This window comes from Eretmochelys imbricata, chromosome 1, assembly GCF_965152235.1.
Source record: "Eretmochelys imbricata isolate rEreImb1 chromosome 1, rEreImb1.hap1, whole genome shotgun sequence".
Taxonomy (NCBI): domain Eukaryota; kingdom Metazoa; phylum Chordata; order Testudines; family Cheloniidae; genus Eretmochelys; species Eretmochelys imbricata.
The window spans coordinates 83,849,745-83,868,742 of NC_135572.1; the positions used below are offsets into that span (position 1 = coordinate 83,849,745).

The 18,998-nt window shown below is 41.2% G+C and overlaps 1 protein-coding gene across 1 annotated transcript in view; it reads right to left on the reverse strand.

The window, feature by feature from the left end:
• Positions 1-297: 297 nt before the first annotated feature.
• The window catches only part of RBM26 (RNA binding motif protein 26), a 102,069-nt gene continuing 83,368 nt past the window's right edge, over positions 298-18,998 (reverse strand). Inside the window, exons 21-22 of the mRNA XM_077812633.1 lie at positions 17,042-17,155; positions 298-1,220 (exon numbers count right to left, since the gene is read on the reverse strand). Of these exons, the coding sequence (XP_077668759.1) occupies positions 1,131-1,220; positions 17,042-17,155 (204 nt within the window). The 3' untranslated portion in view covers positions 298-1,130. The remainder of the gene's footprint in view (positions 1,221-17,041; positions 17,156-18,998) is intronic.

Sequence of the window (18,998 nt, forward strand, 5' to 3'; positions counted from 1 at the left end):
AATATATAGGCTCAAAGTTCTTAAGACTATAATACCTACCATTCACTTTTCTTAATATATTCTTCTGTTACGTTTCTTTAGTGCATATATCTTCGTGGGATCACGTTTTCTTCTATAGGTCCACAGTATATGCATACAAATGCTCTTCTTATTCATTAAATGTTATTCTATTTGAAGCAGTTTTGATTTAAATTATGTTATGAGTTTTAAAATTTAAAATATGTTTCCAAGGCTTTTATGCAGCAAAACCATACACTAAAATACAATTGTATATTACCTAAAAATGAGACTTCACAGTTCAAGTTATCAGTTTTTTATATATTCAGTATGACACTGATGTAAAAAAAAAAAAAAAAGAGACAGTGATTATAGCTCCTTTTGTGAGTATGGGGGTGGGGGGGGTCACCATTTGGAATGGTCTTTTTTCTTTCCTTTTTTATTTTTTTCCATTTTCAAGGACCATTGTCTTAGCTTTTTTGGTTATTGCTTTTTTTCTTTTTTTTTTTCTTTTTTTTTTTTTTTTAAGACCATTCCATTTCTTTATTTTTTTAAACATCTTAAAGTCATAAGGACTTATATGCAAAGCAGTCATACACTGTATCATTAAAACCCATACGTAAAATACGTACACAAATCCAACAAAAGGCTAGTACATAGTAAAGCCTAAGCATACTACTATGCAATATTATGAATACATAACTTTAGAGACTTCAGTTTAGTACTGTTATCTATTCATTTCTGAAAACATTCACAAAGATTTTAAATGCAAATTTTCATTCCATATCTGGAATAGAACAAAAATTATCTATGTTATAACAACTCTTGGTCTTTTTTTTTTTTTGACCAATTCATTAAATTACAAAGAATCCAAAGAATTCTCTAACTTTCAGGAGAAGTATGTAATAAAAACATTGCATATGTTCCTAATAAGATGTCTTTAGCAATCATTTACTGAAACTCAAACATGAATCTGGCAAAATACAGGATTGATCAGCTGCTTTTTAGTCTATTTCTGAAATCCAACTTCATCACATTTACCAAAAAACTTTTTAGTACAAACAAGCAAAAGTACATTAGGTAATACTAATGCAATGTAGGTACAGTTCCAGCACTTTCTCTGATCAGTTGAATCATCTTCTCCATGAACGAGATTCATTATCCTCTTCCTCTTCATCATCATCTTGAAGCAATGAATCATCCACCAAGGATTCTTCCTGAAACTTCAAAAGAAAAATGTTAGGCTCCATTTCAGAAAAGTCAGAGAACGTAAAAGATCAAAACAAAAAGTAGACTTCTGCTACACAGACTTAAATGAGAAGAAAGATTATATGTGGACATTCCCTTTTATACGTGAAACAGAAAATGAAAGTTACTTCTAATCTGAGTTCTTCAAGATTGACTTCATATTCACACTTATGGTACTGTACCACTTGGTGGCACCAAACGGTAGAACCTTTTGATACAGTATCCCGCAGTATTCTTCCCAGCAAGTTAAAGAAGTATGGGCTGGATGAATGGACTATAAGGTGGATAGAAAGCTGGCTAGATCATCGGGCTCAACGGGTAGTGATCAATGGCTCCATGTCTAGTTGGCAGCAGGTATCAAGTGGAGTGCCCCAAGGGTCGGTCCTGGGGCCGGTTTTGTTCAATATCTTCATGAATGATCTGGAGGATGGTGTGGATTGCACCCTCAGCAAGTCTGCAGATGACACTAAACTGGGAGGAGTGGTAGATACACTGGAGAGTAGGGATAAGATACAGAGGGACCTAGACAAATTAGAGGATTCGGCCAAAAGAAATCTGATGAGGTTCAATAAGGATAAGTGCAGAGTCCTGCACTTAGGACAGAAGAATCCCATGCACCGCTACAGACTAGGGACCGAGTGGCTAGGCAGCACTTCTGCAGAAGAGGACCTAAGGGTTATAGTGGACGAGAAGCTGGATGTGAGTCAACAGCTTGCCCTTGTTGCCAAGAAGGCCAATGGCATTTTGGGATGTATAAGTAGGGGCATTGCCAGCAGATAGAGGGACGTGATCGTTCCCCTCTATTAGGCATTGGTGAGGCCTCATCTGGAATACTGTGTCCCATTTTGGTCTCCACACTACAAGAAGGATGTGAAAAAATTGGAAAACGTCCAGCAGAGGGCAACAAAAATGATTAGGGGGCTGGAGCACATGACTTATGAGGAGAGGCTGAGGGAACTGGGATTGTTTAGTCTGCGGAAGAGAAGAATGAGGGGGAATTGATAGCTGCTTTCAACTACTTGAAAGGGGGTTCCAAAGAGGATGGATCTAGACTGTTCTCAGTGGTACCAGATGACAGAATAAGGAGTAATGGTCTCAAGTTGCAGTGGGGGAGGTTTAGGTTGGATATTAGGAAAAAGTTTTTCACTAGGAGGATGGTGAAGCACTGGAATGGGTTACCTAAGGAGGTGGTGGAATCTCCTTCCTTTGAGGTTTTTAAGGTTAGGCTTGACAAAGTCCTGGCTAGGATGGGTTTCAGAGTAACAGCCGTGTTAGTCTGTATTCGCAAAAAGAAAAGGAGTACTTGTGGCACCTTAGAGACTAAACAATTTATTTGAGCATGAGCTTTCGTGAGCTACAGCTCACTTCATCGGATGCATACCGTGGAAACTGCAGCAGACATTATATACACACAGAGATCATGAAACAATACCTCCTCCCACCCCACTGTCCTGCTGGTAATAGCTTATCTAAAGTGATCATCAAGGTGGGCCATTTCCTGCACAAATCCAGGTTCTCTCACCCCCTCACCCCCCTCCAAAAACCACACACACAAACTCACTCTCCTGCTGGCAATAGCTCATCCAAACTGACCACTCTCCAAGTTTAAATCCAAGTTTAACCAGAACGTCGGGGGGGGGGGGGGGGCGGGGGGCGGGAGGGGGTAGGAAAAAAAAGGGGAAATAGGCTACCTTGCATAATGGCTTAGCCACTCCCAGTCTCTATTTAAGCCTAAATTAATAGTATCCAATTTGCAAATGAATTCCAATTCAGCAGTTTCTCGCTGGAGTCTGGATTTGAAGTTTTTTTGTTTTAAGATAGCGACCTTCATGTCTGTGATTGCGTGACCAGAGAGATTGAAGTGTTCTCCGACTGGTTTATGAATGTTATAATTCTTGACATCTGATTTGTGTCCATTTATTCTTTTACGTAGAGACTGTCCAGTTTGACCAATGTAAATGGCAGAGGGGCATTGCTGGCACACGATGGCATATATCACATTGGTGGATGTGCAGGTGAACGAGCCTCTGATAGTGTGGCTGATGTTATTAGGCCCTGTGATGGTGTCCCCTGAATAGATATGTGGGCACAGTTGGCAACGGGTTTTGTTACAAGGATAAGTTCCTAGGTTAGTGGTTCTGTTGTCTGGTATGTGGTTGTTGGTGCTCGGCAGCTCTCCAACACCATTTTCTACGAGCCATTACCCTATGATCCCACTGAGAGTTACCAAAAGCAACTACAGCATTTGCTCAAGAAACTTCCTGAAACAGCACAAGATCAAATCCGCACAGACACACCCCTAGAACCCCGACCTGGGATATTCTATCTACTACCCAAGATCCATAAACCTGGAAATCCTGGGCGCCCCATCATCTCAGGCATTGGCACCCTGACAGCAGGATTGTCTGGCTATGTAGACTCCCTCCTCAGGCCCTACGCTACCAGCACTCCCAGCTACCTTCGAGACACCACTGACTTCCTGAGGAAACTTCAATTCATCGGTGATCTTCCTGATAACACCATCCTGGCCACTATGGATGTAGAAGCCCTCTACACCAACATTCCACACAAAGATGGACTACAAGCCGTCAAGAACACTATCCCCGATAATGTCACGGCTAACCTGGTGGCTGAACTTTGTGACTTTGTCCTTACTCATAACTATTTTACATTTGGGAACAATGTATACCTTCAGATCAGCGGCACTGCTATGGGTACGCGCATGGCCCCACAGTATGCCAACATTTTTATGGCTGATTTAGAACAACGCTTCCTCAGCTCTCGTCCCCTAAAGCCCCTACTCTACTTGCGCTATATTGATGACATCTTCATCATCTGGACCCATGGAAAAGAAGCCCTTGAGGAATTCCACCATGATTTCAACAATTTCCATCCCACCATCAACCTCAGCCTGGTCCAGTCCACACAAAAGATCCACTTCCTGGACACTACAGTGCTAATAAACAATGGTCACATAAACACCACCCTATACCGGAAACCTACTGACCACTATTCTTACCTACATGCCTCCAGCTTTCACCCTGACCACACCACACGATCCATCGTCTACAGCCAAGCTCTGCGATACAACCGCATTTGCTCCAACCCCTCAGACAGAGACAAACACCTACAAGATCTCTGTCAAGCTTTCTTACAACTACAATACCCACCTGCGGAAGTGAAGAAACAGATTGATAGAGCCAGAAGAGTTCCCAGAAGTCACCTACTGCAGGACAGGCCTAACAAAGAAAATAACAGAACGCCACTAGCCGTCACCTTCAGCCCCCAACTAAAACCCCTCCAACGCATTATTAAGGATCTACAACCTATCCTGAAGGATGACCCAACACTCTCACAAATCTTGGGAGACAGGCCAGTCCTTGCCTACAGACAGACCCGCAACATGAAGCAAATACTCACCAACAACCACATACCACACAACAGAACCACTAACCCAGGAACTTATCCTTGCAACAAAGCCCGTTGCCAATTGTGCCCACATATCTATTCAGGGGACACCATCACAGGGCCTAATAACATCAGCCACACTGTCAGAGGCTCATTCACCTGCACATCCACCAATGTGATATATGCCATCGTGTGCCAGCAATGCCCCTCTGCCATTTACATTGGTCAAACTGGACAGTCTCTACGTAAAAGAATAAATGGACACAAATCAGATGTCAAGAATTATAACATTCATAAACCAGTCAGAGAACACTTCAATCTCTCTGGTCACGCAATCACAGACATGAAGGTCGCTATCTTAAAACAAAAAAACTTCAAATCCAGACTCCAGCGAGAAACTGCTGAATTGGAATTCATTTGCAAATTGGATACCATTAATTTAGGCTTAAATAGAGACTGGGAGTGGCTAAGCCATTATGCAAGGTAGCCTATTTCCCCTTTTTTTCCCTCCCCCCTCCCCCCCCGACGTTCTGGTTAAACTTGGATTTAAACTTGGAGAGTGGTCAGTTTGGATGAGCTATTGCCAGCAGGAGAGTGAGTTTGTGTGTGTATGGGGGTGGCGGGTTGAGAAAACCTGGATTTGTGCTGGAAATGGCCCACCTTGATTATCATGCACATTGTAGGGAGAGTGGTCACTTTGGATAAGCTATTACCAGCAGGACAGAGAGTTTGTGTGTGTGGTTTTTGGAGGGGGGTGAGAGAACCTGGATTTGTGCAGGAAATGGCCCACCTTGATTATCATACACATTGTGAAGAGAGCTGTCACTTTGGATGGGCTATTACCAGCAGGAGAGTGAGTTTGTGTGTGGGGGGGTGGAGGGTGAGAAAACCGGATTTGTGCTGGAAATGGCCCAACTTGATGATCACTTTAGATAAGCTATTACCAGCAGGACAATGGGGTGGGAGGAGGTATTGTTTCATGATCTCTGTGTGTATATAATGTCTGCTGCAGTTTCCACGGTATGCATCCGATGAAGTGAGCTGTAGCTCACGAAAGCTCATGCTCAAATAAATTGGTTAGTCTCTAAGGTGCCACAAGTACTCCTTTTCTTCTGGCTAGGATGATTTAGTTGGGGATTGGTCCTGCTTTGAGCAGGGGGCTGGACTAGATGACCTCCTGAGGTCCCTTCCAACCCTCATATTCTATGAGCCTTCTCTAAGCAGTGCCTGCTGAAGCACACGTGCACCCCTCCCACACTTCTATCCCGCCCATTGGTGTCTCTGATCATTGAGACAGTGAGGCCACATAAAGTGTATTCAGCCCTCTACTACCGCAGTTCCTTCCACCACCAACCCAAACAACCGTAACAGGACTCCGAGGATATGACTACACTGCTGTGTAAGCCCAGGATCAAGCCTAACCCCTTTTATCATCAACACACAAATTGTGCTAATCCAGGGCTCGGACTCAAGGTCGCAAGACCCCATGAGGGTGGAGGGGTCGAGCCTCATTCAAGCCAGGTCCCAGGGTTCAAGTCCTACTGCTTTGCAGTGTAGACAAAGACCCACTGGACTTGTGCTATGACAGTCTGCCAAAAACATCCCACAATCCCACGGGCCAACTTTATTTGTCCTTTGGACAGTCAAGTTTGGGGGACGGTCAAGTCTTCTCACACTAAACCATGAACAAAAGGCTAGAACAGCCACCTTTTTGGAGGGTACTAGGAAGTCTTGGATATGGGTGGCTGACCTAGGGTCCCAACCTGGGGCTCCCACCTCTGCACTATGTTTTGGGGACCCAGAGTTCAACATTTCCTAACTTGGGATTACCAACGAATATAAAACAGTCAAACCCTAAAACAACAAATCCAGGGTCTACTAACTCTAATTCTACTAACCTTGGGTTTACATTGCAGTGTAGACATACCTTGAAAAAGAGGAAAGGTGGGCAAGAATTGTGAATAAGCAGACTCATCTCATAGAAGTCTGGTAACAAGTAACCAACCTTCATTTCTTTTTTGAATGGCTCTGTATATTACTACTTAGCAGAAGTTTAACAAGTAACGCTGAAAAATCCTAGACATAGGAATGGAGTCTTAATCAAACAACGATTGCAACACTGCTCTGCCATATTTGGCATGTGCTCCAGAAGAAAGATTCAGCATGTTTAGTGAAAGTGTGCACTGACTTCCAAGTGGCAGCCTTACAAATTTCCCTGATAAGAAGATGTCTGAGTGAAGCAAAGACATTGCTACAGCTCTAGCAGAACGAGACTGCACAGAGGGATCAGGAATTTCAAGTAACTCATAACACTGCATAATGCATTGTTTAACTCATCTGGAAACCCAACTGAGTGGACACACTATGGCCCATATGATAATTTGCAAAGAAACGGTCTAGATAGCCTCTTAACACTTTTAGGTCTATCTAAATAGTATGCAACAGCCCATGTAGCATATAAAGCATGTAACAGACTCCCATTTATTAGCATGAGGTTTCAGAAAGAAACTGTCTCATTGAAATGGATCTCAGACACTTCCATAAAAATCTGGGAGCAAGTTTAAGAACTGCCCTATCTTTGTGAAAATTTGTAAATGGCTGCTCAGCTATCAGGGCATGCAACTCACTCGCCTTCTGGCTGTGATATCAGTGATGAAGACCATGTTAGTAGATAAGCATAATAAAGAACACTTCGTCATGGTTCGAAGAATGACCTCACAGGCATAGATGAACAAGGAGTAATGGTCTCAATTTGCAGTGGGGGAGGTTTAGGATGGATGCTAGGAAAAACTTTTTCACTAGGAGGGTGGTGAAACATTGGAATGCGTTACTTAGGGAGGTGGTGGAATCTCCTTCCTTAGAAGTTTTTAAGGTCAGGCTTGACAAAGCCCTGGCTGGGATGATTTAGTTGAGGATTGGTCCTGCTTTGAGCAGGGGGTTGGACTAGATGACCTCCTGAGGTCCCTTCCAACCCTGATATTCTATGATTCTATTGTCTCGGCCAAGCTGGAACAATCAATGTAATTTTTTTCCTCTCTTGTCTAATCTTCACTACTTTCTGAATCAATGGAAAGGAGAGAAAAGTATACAGAAGGCCCTTTCCCCAATGTAGAAGAAAGGCTTTTTGTTGATTTGTGTCACAAACAAGTCTATTTCAGGTTGATCCTAATGGGAAAAGATGTCATGACAACCTGATCCTTCAGGGACTGTTGTAAATCTGACAGCTGTCCCTGCTGAGATGATCTGCTAGCACACAGCCTTCCCCTGCTAAATGTGGGGCTACTGGATAGCGCTCGTGACAAATGCATCAATCCTATAACCTAACTGCTTCAGCACATAACTGAAGTGAGTGAGCTCCCTCTTGTTCAGTCATGTATTGTCCATTGCTACCCAGACTACCTTCCCTTGTATATGAAGAAGGAATGACTTGAGAGATGAATGGCTCTTAATTCCAACATGCTGATGTGCAAACTTTTCTCTTGAAAAACACAGAGTGCCCTTGGATTGTACACTGAGCTGTATATGGGCTCCCCCATCCAGTGTTGGAAGCATCTGTTATTGTCAATGAAAGCGAAGGAGGACTGAACAGAGCACCTCTGAAAAGACTTGTTCCTCCATCACCTTCTGGTACTGACAGGCTTGAATTTAGGAAATCACTTGTTCTATTTTTAAAAACCTGTCTTCTGGAAGAAAAGCTTTTCCTGCTACTGAGATGTTGTCTACACTAGAAAATTGGGTCAGACTCGAGTGTGAAAAATCCACAACCCTGAATGACACAGTTAAACCAACTAAAACTTTGTCATAGACAGCTCTAGGTCAACGGGAGAATTCCCCCGTTGATCCAGCCACCGCCTCTTGGGAAGGCAGATTACCTAAGCCACTGCTGTGCCATTGCAGCATTTTAAGTGTAGACAAGCCCCGAATCCAGTACGGAACCTATAAAGGTAATCAGCCTCCCTCAGTTGATAAGTTAGGCTAGTCAGTGTCTGAACCACAGAGGAGAATGATTCTCACTGACTAGTCAACAACTCTTGATCCTCATATAAAATCTGAGGCATGGTGTTAGCTGAAGATGAAGAAAAGAGATCTGGTTGCCTCATCTTAGGTCTAGATCTGAAAGACCTTCTTATGCTCAGTCTGAAACAAAGACTGGGATTGCTGCTGCTGACACCTCTGGCTACATGCAAAATAAAAATGACGACTGTGGGTAATACTGTCTCTAGTATCTAAATGATGGAGTAGATGGTCTCTTCCTGATCGTGAGACTCAGACCCAGAGTGCGAACACTAGAGCTAGTCTCCTTCAATTTTTCCAAAAGGTCATCTGTCTCAAGTACTGAAAATACAAAAGTCCTGTTGCAGCCACGCTGGTCTCAGAACTCTGGAGACACATGGTGGGTGAGGTAATATCTTTTATTGGAACAACCTCTGTTAGAGAGAGAGAGAAGCTTTCAAGCTTATACGTTCTTCTTCAGATCCAACGTAGATACCTCACCCACCATAAGCTCTGCTTCAGAGCAGTTAGCTTATAGCACTGAAAATAAACGCAACTTTTAATAGTGTGTAACTTCTAACGTTGTTTAATATCCTTCATTTTGTTCTCTAAAGATCTTCTTTTAAAAATATGGTGAAAATATAAAAATCAGCACCTTGCTCTGTACAGCAACTCCATTCTGCAACATTCATGTGACATCTGCATAGTTCATGAACAGAAACTTCATGAGATTTAAATTACCTTTCCTTTTCATCTAAGTGTATTATGCTTAATGCTCACCTTTTTTGGTGTTACCAAATGCATTTTAAAAAAAATAGCTGAAGATTCCCTTTAAATTGATAATGTATCAAAAAACATTACACATGAAGTGCATTCTGGCAAGGTAATTGGAACAGTGTACAGAAATTGAAATAGGTTGTCAAGTTAGACTTGTGCTACAGAAAGTAAAAATGAATTTGGGATAATTAGACACTGTAAACAGAGAGAATGGGTTGAAGAATGAAGAAACAATGAAAGAAAGTAAGCTTGCGGTAAGCATAAAGACAATAGGTGGTTTGGGACATATGTTCATTCCTTCCCCATAATTTTTCTCTAGTGTTGAATTCATTTGTCTCAACTGCAAAAAATACATAATTCTTAAAGGAAAAGCTTTTTAGACATCCTAGTAATTATTTTTAGGTATAGACATATTCACCATGCCTATGTAGTTCAATTTTGAACTTGATTGTAAATTGTTGAAGTGTAAGGTCTCATTTTAGACACATTGATTTGAGGGAGGAAAAATATAAAATGGGATAGATTAAGTACCTTTTGTTGTAAAGAGGCAAAGTGACTATGAACATATGAGTTAACAGATTATTTTTCAGTATACTGTCTTAAAGCTCATGGCAGCATAATACAGTAACTCCTCACTTAAAGTCGTCCCGCTTAACGTTGTTTCATTGTGACGCTGCTGATCAATTAGGGAACATAATCGTTTAAAGTTGTGCAATGCTCCCTTACAACGTCTTTTTGGCAGCCGCCTGCTTTGTCCACTGCTTGCAGGAAGAGCATCCCGTTGCAGCTAGCCAGGCTGGATCGAGTGACCTGGCAGTCCCCCATCAGCTCCCCGCTCCCCTAAGTTCCCTGTGCAGCAGCCACCCAGAAGGCTATCAACTGCCCGCACTTCAGCCGTCCCTCCCGCCACTGCCATGTGCTGCTCCTGCCCTCTGCCTTGGAGCTGCTCCCAGGAGCCTCCTGCTTGCTGGGGGGGGGGGGGTGGGGGGTGGAGGGGGCTAATGTCAGGGTGTGCCCCTCCCCCCTGCACCCCACTTACCCATCTCCATAGAGCGGGGGGCACACACGACAGGGCTCAGGACAGAGGGACCTTCCTGGCAGCAGCTGCTCTGGTCTTAGTCTCAGCTTGCTGATTAACTTAACAAGGTAGTGTACTTAAGAGTGGTATCAGTGTACTTAAAGGGGAAATACACATCTCTCTCTCTCTCTCTCACACACACACACACACACACACACACACACACGGTGTGTCTCTGTCTCCCCTCCCTCCATTCTTGCTGCCTTATAGAGTGTGAGACTACATTAACAAGTCAACCCTTGAGGGCTCAGCTAATTGTTAGTTCATCATTTAGCAGTAAGGCATTCCCTGGGAAATATCCCACCCTCTGACTCCACCACCTCAACCAAGCTTCACAATCATCATCACTGTGTACAGTATTAAATTGTTTAAAACTTATAGTGTGCGTCTGTCTGGTCTTTTGTCTGGCAAAAAAAAGTTTCCCTGGAACCTAACCCCCCGCCCCCATTTACATTAATTCTTATGGGGAAATTGGATTCGCTTAACATCATTTTGCTCAAAGTCGCATTTTTCAGGAACATAACTACAACATTAAGTGAGGAGTTACTATAGTTTGGACACATGTAATATGTTGAAGAACTATTAAAACACGAGATGTACATCATCTGGTCCTCAGAGAGTCTCCCATTTTTATGTTGCCCCAACAGAGAATAAAGTTCAACTTCATTTGCGCCCTCCCCCCCCGCCTTTTTTTTTTTTTTTTTTTTTTTAAAAGAAATTACATTGGAAAGCTTTTGTTCAAGTGGCTCTGCACATTTCCATGTATGGATATTTCTCCATACAGTGCCTGCTGGAGTGCACATGTGCTCCATCCTACCGCTCCTCTCAGTGTTTGTGAACATTCTGAGGGGGAGGCTATGTGAGCAGCATTGTGCCCTCTAGCAACTCAGTTCCTTCCAACCACCATGGAAAACAGAAGTAAGCTGCCCTGGTCCTTTAGATATGGGGCATTTGAAGTGCCTTGTTAGATTTATAGTAGTTTATTCCTAGTACACTTAGTATAAGGTAAGTGTATAAACTATCTGTATATAATACTATTAAGGTAGGTTCTTTTGTGTTATGGCAGAACCTCAGAAGAAAAACAACTTGAGCTTTGAGATTTTCTGGGTGTCAGACAAGCATGAGAGACTTTTGAAATGTCTGTGCGAGGTACATTTGCCTCTGGGTGTTCCGTTTGCCAGACTAGCTTCCTGAATGTGTAAGGATAGGTAGACCAGGCTTCAGGTACTCTGGCTCAAAGGTCTGGCCGCTAAACTAAGTTCCAGAGGTTCATCGTGACTGCAAATGAAGAGGACTGATTTGGCTTCAGTAGCTTCCTTAAGTAAGAAAACCTCAAAGTAGTGCAGATTGCTATCTGTGCAGGGTTCTGATCTTTGGAGAAAGCTACCAATGCTTCAAAAGGCACTGGAGAGAGCCTGTCAGGAAAGTCACGGAACCTAAAGCTATGTTGGTTCCAGCTACATGAGAACAGAAGTAGCAGTTGTGGGAGAAGGCAGCCACTGTTAGCAGTGCCAGATCCCACTTGTCAGACTTATCAGACCCCTCCATTGCTACTCCAGTTACAACAGTAAGCTTAAGTCTGTTCCAGGCTCTTTCAAGCCCAGTGCTGAGCGATGGAGTGTTTTCCTGGATCAGTTAGTTTCCAAGTTTGTGGAGCTGGGCCAATCCTCTGCTCCGGTTCCCAGGGCCACCATCAGATCAGAAGAGGATAATAGTAGTGGCTGATGTCCATTTTCCTCTGCCTGAGAGTCCCTTAACTTTGACTGGCAGGAACTTGGCAGGGGAAGAAATTATCTTTATCAGTTCCACAATCTGCTTCATCTGTATCTAAATCTCAGCCAACAGACTAGGACTATTAGAAACTACTGCCTATTGCCATTGTGGGGTGTTGGTTCAGTACTGCCTCAGAGGAAAGAGTGTAATCTACTGAATTATCTACCCACCCTCTTTGTCTCTTAGGGTATTACTTGTGCCCATCCAAACACACACCCTGCCTGACCCTGTTTAGCCTAGACTTCCTTAGATGAGCTGAAGTCAGTCATGAGGAAAAAAGGGGGATTCTCCATATCTGTTATGGATAATGAAGCTTGTAAACAAAAAGTCAAATACTTAGGTGAATTTAGTGTCCATAGACACTACTAAGGCAGTCAGGTATTTTCAGTTTATAAGAGATAAGCATGAAAGTCAGAACCATTTATTACAGAAACAATGAAAAATTTTTGATATTGGCTGGGATAAAAGCAAAACTGAAAGGAAGAAGCTGTGGACTTCATGCAGTTTGATGACCACTGCATTTTCTGAAATGTTACTCTAGACCAGGGGTCGGCAACCTTCGGCACACAGCCCATCAGGGTAATCTGCTGGCGGGCCGCGAGACATTTTGTTCATGTTGACTGTCCACAGGCACGAACCCTGGAACTCCAAGTGGCTGCAGTTCGCCGTTCCTGGCCAATGGGCGCTGCAGGAAGTGGTGGCCAGCACATCCCTGCGGCCCGCCACTTCCATTGGCTGGGAACTGCGAACTGTGGCCACTAGGAGCTATGGGGGGGCCGTGCCTGCGGACAATCAACGTAAACAAAATGTCTCGCGGCCCAACAGCGGATTACCCTGATGGGCTGTGTGCCAAAGATTGCCAACCCCATTCTAGAATTTGTCTACTTAAGATCAGCGTATATGTTTCAAATACTCAGGAGTGCATGGGCTAGAAGTAATACAGAAGTTCTCTTCAAGGAAAAGCTGACATTTAAGAAATGCAAAATGCTCTTAAGGAACTTTGATTAGAAATTCATTATGTATGGGAATTTATTGAAGGAAAGAGGGGACTAGTTCAGTAATCATTAGAGAGAATGTAAATTAATGCAACCTGGTTAAATAAACAAGATAAAAGGGAAAGATAAGCCTGTATGGTTGAGAATATGACAGGAAAAAATAGCATAAGAAGTTAGATTGCTTGAACATACATATACCAAAATCATCCTGGTAAGAAGATAATTAGGAAATTTATAAAAGATCCACCCAGTTGGAAAAATTATGAACAACAGAAGACACAATGTAAAATTTCAGAGAATATTTCAGCAATGTATAGCATAAAGATTTTAGGAAGCATACAAGAGCAATGATCCACTAGAACTTATGAAAGAACAGATTTGATCCAAAACCTGCTGCTACCCTCCCTCCCACAAGCGCCACCATTGTACTGATGGCCACAACAGGACTCAAAAACAAAAGTCAGACCCGAAGGGGCTATTGGGGGGGGTAAAAAAAGCTTAACAAAAAGTTAACTCCCAAGCTACAGTTTCAGTTCCAGAGAAACAAATATTCTGCATCACACCCTCTTCACTTTCAACTATGAAAAGTCAGGGAGAGTCTCACCCATTCACCAGGGTTTCACACAGTTTGTGAATTATGTTCACAGGGAAAATGCCAACATGTAGCTAGCTGGTCCCTAAACTTTTTCCCCCTTACATTAAGGAAACCTGACCAGTATTCCCACTCGTTATGGGAATACAGATAAAAGTCTGTAGACAGAGCTTCTCTTCCCCTCAAGGAAGCCCCATCTGAGGTCCCTTTTCCAGGCAGGCAGCGGTTCTCTGGTACCTAGTTCTTTCCAGGACTATGAAGGGTTTTTCCCTCTACCAAGGCATTCACCACATCCAAAAACCTGCTTCTTTGCTCCCAACTTGTGTTTTCCCCCAACCCCACATCACTCTCGAGAGCTGAAGGCCCTGATTTCCAGGCTTGATGTTTCAGCAGGAGTTGTAGAATGAAACTGACTGCAGCCCATCTACAGGACAGATAATTAATCATTTTCCTGCCTCTGCTCCAGTGTTTGTAAAACCTCATTACACCCCCTCACTATGTAAACTGTAGATTACTTTACCTGCCTTTATTCTTTTTCTCAGAAGCGACTAAAATTACTGTTGATCTACAGGGTAATATATCCAGACAACTTCAGATTTCACTTTTCCTCCTTCAAGAAATTTCCTCAGCAGATCCCCACTAATAAACTAGCAAGCACTGACTGCTTTCAGGAGGAAGACAGAGAACCAAGACTGAAGCCTTGCTTTCCATATTCAAGCATCTCATCTGGCTTTAAGAATCAAGAAAACAATGCTTCATTAAAATATAAATTGAAATCTAAGTGGCTATTTGCAAATTTCAATTTTGGAGGCTCCAAAAAAACACAATCTGAACTGAAGAGGTCTCGCCTATCCCTTTTTCTAAACCTCAAAAGATTTCATCTGTTTAAGTAATGAGTACATGGGGAGACACCAATATGATATGTAAATCTGACTTCTCCTGGAAATGGAGAGATAAATGAATTAGTATCTGTCAAACATACAGCTAAGAGTAGCATAAAATTCCTCCTTTACCTATAAGGGGTTAAGAAGCTCAAATAACCTGGTTGGCACCTGACCAAAAGGACCAATAAGGGAAGTAGATCCTTTCAAATCTGTGGGGTAAGGTTTTGTTTTGTGCTCTCTTTGTTCTCTCTTGAACATAGAAGGACCAGGGTAGGAAAAACCATCTCCTAAAATTCTACCTGAAAACATCCAAGATTACAAAAATTGTAAGTAATAGCAAGGAAATGCGTTAGCTTATCTTTTGTTTTAGCTTGTGAATTTTCCCTAGGCTAAGAGGAAGGTTTATTCCTGTTTTTTTGTAACTTTAAAGTTTTGCCAAGAGGGAAATCCTCTGTGTTTTAAATTTTAGTACCCTGTAAAATTACCTTCCATCCTGATTTTACAGAGGTCCTCCTTTTACTTTTTCTTTATAATGAAGTTCAGTTTTTAAGAATCTGATTGGTTTTTAGTGTCCTAAAAACCCAAGGGTCTGGTCTGTGCTCATCTTGTTTACCTATTTGGTTGGTATAGGATTCTCAAGCCTCCCCAGGAAAGGGGGTGAAGGGGCTTGGGGGGCGGGATATTTTGGGGAAACAGGAACTCCAAGTGGTCCTTTTCCTGAATCTCTGTCTAGCTCACTTGGTGGTGGCAGCAGTACCATCCAAGGACAAAGTAGGATTTGAGCCTTGGGGAAGTTTTTAACCTGAGTTGGTAGAAATAAGCTTAGGGGGTCTTTCCTGCAGGTCCCCCAGAGTTCAGAGTGGGGAGGGAACCCTGACAGTATCAAATGAAAATAGTAGAAATGCTGGGTACAGCCATAACTATGAAACAGTTTATAAGAAGGTCTAGCCATGAGAGCTTCGATCTCAGACTGCCCTAGCTTAAGTTCAATTTACTTGGAAACTTGTAAAAACACAGATCTTGTGGAATCTTTGAGAAATATTTCTTATTAAGGTCTTAGGCCTATGAAAAAAAATCTAAACCTAGAAAACGACCATAAGCTGATTTTGTGATTGTACTGGTTGACAGAAAAAGGAACCACCTGATATCTAGGGAGCAGGATCTTTCTTTTATCCTCTAGGTCCCAGAAGCAACGTGCATTTGGGCATACCTACTGCTCAACAAGTTTATTGCTATCAATGGTTCTATGACCCATGAAACAGAACACATGACTCAAGAAGGTGCTTTTTATCCTTTAGATTAGTTGGATTAGATTTAAAACTGAACCAGGAAATTAAGTGGAATTAAGAAGGAAACAGAACTGTTACAACCACAGTGAAAACCGCTGCACAGCAATTGTGTAGAGCTGGAAGTACATAATGCAGGAGGAAGGGTCACGAAGTATGGATATGTGATAGTCGATTGGACTGAAGAGAGGAGATTAGGTAACAGTTTACTGACTGTTACAAGTCCTTTACGTGGAGAAAGATCATATTAATGTTAACGAATGAGCTAGCTATTGGTCACGATGTAGGTAAAAAAACATTTACGGAAAAAAAGTACACCTTTACGGTAGGTAAAATTCTAGCTCTGCACAATAAATGAGTTCTGTAGGAAAGAAATTAGTCAAGTCTCAAATAGTCATTTTTAGTTGTGATTGTAAATCCACTGAATTATAAAATATCAGAATACTAAAGAAAAGAAATGGGAAATATCCAAGACAAAAATACCTGAGTTTGTCGAAATGTTGAGACTGATTCAATTTGAAGGGAAAAAAAATTGTTGCAGCTTAAAAAAAAAAACCCAAAACATTGGAAAGCCAAGGAATTTACAAGAGACTACTTAATTGTAAATCCACTGAATTATAAAATAATCTCCATTGATTGTCCTGGGCATGACCCCTGGGTTTCCCCCGCACCTTAGTATGAGACACTCCTGTTTTGATAAATTACTAAATGGACCATCGAAGTTTTGTTTTTTGTTGTGAAAGAGGTACAATGCTCCTGATAGGATGTGATGGAAGATTTGAACCAATAATAGGTTCACAGTGGCAGAATGGAGAAAGCAAGCTTAGTAGTAGCACAGACAAGAAAGTACACATTATGTAATCAAACTACAAATTCACACCCCAATGTCAAGTCACCGAAAGTATATGGTACGGGAACAAAGTGGGAATCAACAGATGTTACCTACTTTTAGAAAAAAAAAAAATCTATATTCTTTCATCTCGCCAGAAAATCAAAAGAAACAAACTTACTTCCTCTTCATCTGGTTCAGCTTCTTCTGTTTCAACAGCAGACATATTAATAACTGGCTTATTCCATGCCAACTTCAAATCCTGTCCTTTGAATCGAGATCCATGAACAGCAGCCTGAAGCAAGTTAGAAAGTTCTTAGTTTCACATTTCTTTGTGAAAGGGAAATAAAATAATCAACAGTTGATCAGAGACCAAAAGTAAACCGATACTAAGCTTTTACTGGGGGGAAAAAGGTGATTTTTACACATTTGTGAAACAGATTTATGAGTTATTACGAATAGTTTAAAATTAAATAGATTTACTGAATATACCATTTCAGCATATAATAGTTCAGGACTTGATAATCAAATGTATTTACCTAGCTATTCAGGTAGGAGTTTACAAAAAGTAGTAGATACAGTATTAATCAAAATGCAAGAAAAGAAAATAAGCTTAGCAAGTCATGGATCAATTCATGACATGGATAACATACGGTCATGAACACCTTATTGAATTTTGATCAGTGTTTCACACCCTTGAAAGATTGACACAAATTGAAACAACACTTAATACATTTACTTACTACAAAAACCCAAGCATCCCCCAAATACAAATGATTCAGTGTAATAAAAATTAAACTTTGTGATTATAAAACTTATTCTACTGGAAAATGCTCCACTTCCTGCAAACCCTTTGTAATTGAAATGTAAAAATTTTAACTTATGGGATATTCATGCCTTTCTAAGTACCAGATGCATTAAGTGGCTGCTTTGGAAATAGTATGTTCAAATTAAAGTAACATGAACTAGCATAAATCAGCGTTAGCAACATTTCGAAATAACTGTCACAGTCACAAAAGATTTATAGTACAATCTGAAAGTACAGCATAATGTGAAATGTAGAAACAATTACATGTTCAATGACATCTGAACATGAATTGTGTGATATTAAAGTCCCCAGGTATAAATTTTAAATCTGTACATATAAATTTATGATAAATTTAAAAGATTCCATGCCTATTAAAATGCAGCTCAGGAGTTTTTGGTTCATGGTCTCATCACAATGTCACACAACTAGAATTTTTATAAGTACTTATACATGACATTTAGGTTCAGAAACAACTTGTAATCTTTTGAAGAAATTACTGCTACATAAAAGTGCAACATTTTATAGCTAGGGAATCCTCCTCTCCCTTCCAGACTAAAATGTCCACCATCATAAAACTTAAGCTTTTTTCAGCCAAAGGTAAAATATTACATTTTCTTCTGAATAAGCCCCAAAGAAAGCTTTCATGATTCAACTAGTTCTGAAACTAATCTTCATTACCAATTACTATTCTTAAAATCTGATTTACTAGCAAGCACCAAACAATTTGTAATCCAACATGTTTTGAATTATAAAATGAATCTGATTTCTTTGAAAGTTCTACATTTAGTTTTACAAGTCATACTAGAATGTGTGAGGGAAACCATGTAATAGCAAATTCCTATTTCATCTTAAGTCCAAATGTCTTCTCTCCATCATTATGAAAAAATATTGCCATATGAGCGTGGAGTGAAAAAGGCGCCCTCATGACGTTTACTGTATAGGTGGAGTTTCTCTTCAGTTAACATTATATATACTTCGTATTGCTTACATGTAAAAGTTGTGTTAAAAGAACATTAACATTGCAAAGTCAAGCACTCAAAAGTTATGAAATGCCAAAATTAAGGCTGCAAACAATTCGGCTCCCTTGTGAGTATGCTTTATGATACAGTCTTTAGTTACAAGATGATGTGTTTCCCCCCCCCACAGAACACATGACTTGTTCAGTGGACAGCTTGGAGGGCACTCAATACATGGATAACCATTCAATATTTACTTTTATTTGAATCAAGTGGTTGTACACACTGTTATTGTGCATAAAAATATATCAAGGTCCTTTATGAAAGCTTGTAATGTTCTGACCTTGGTGGTCATTAGGAGATATGTATACAGA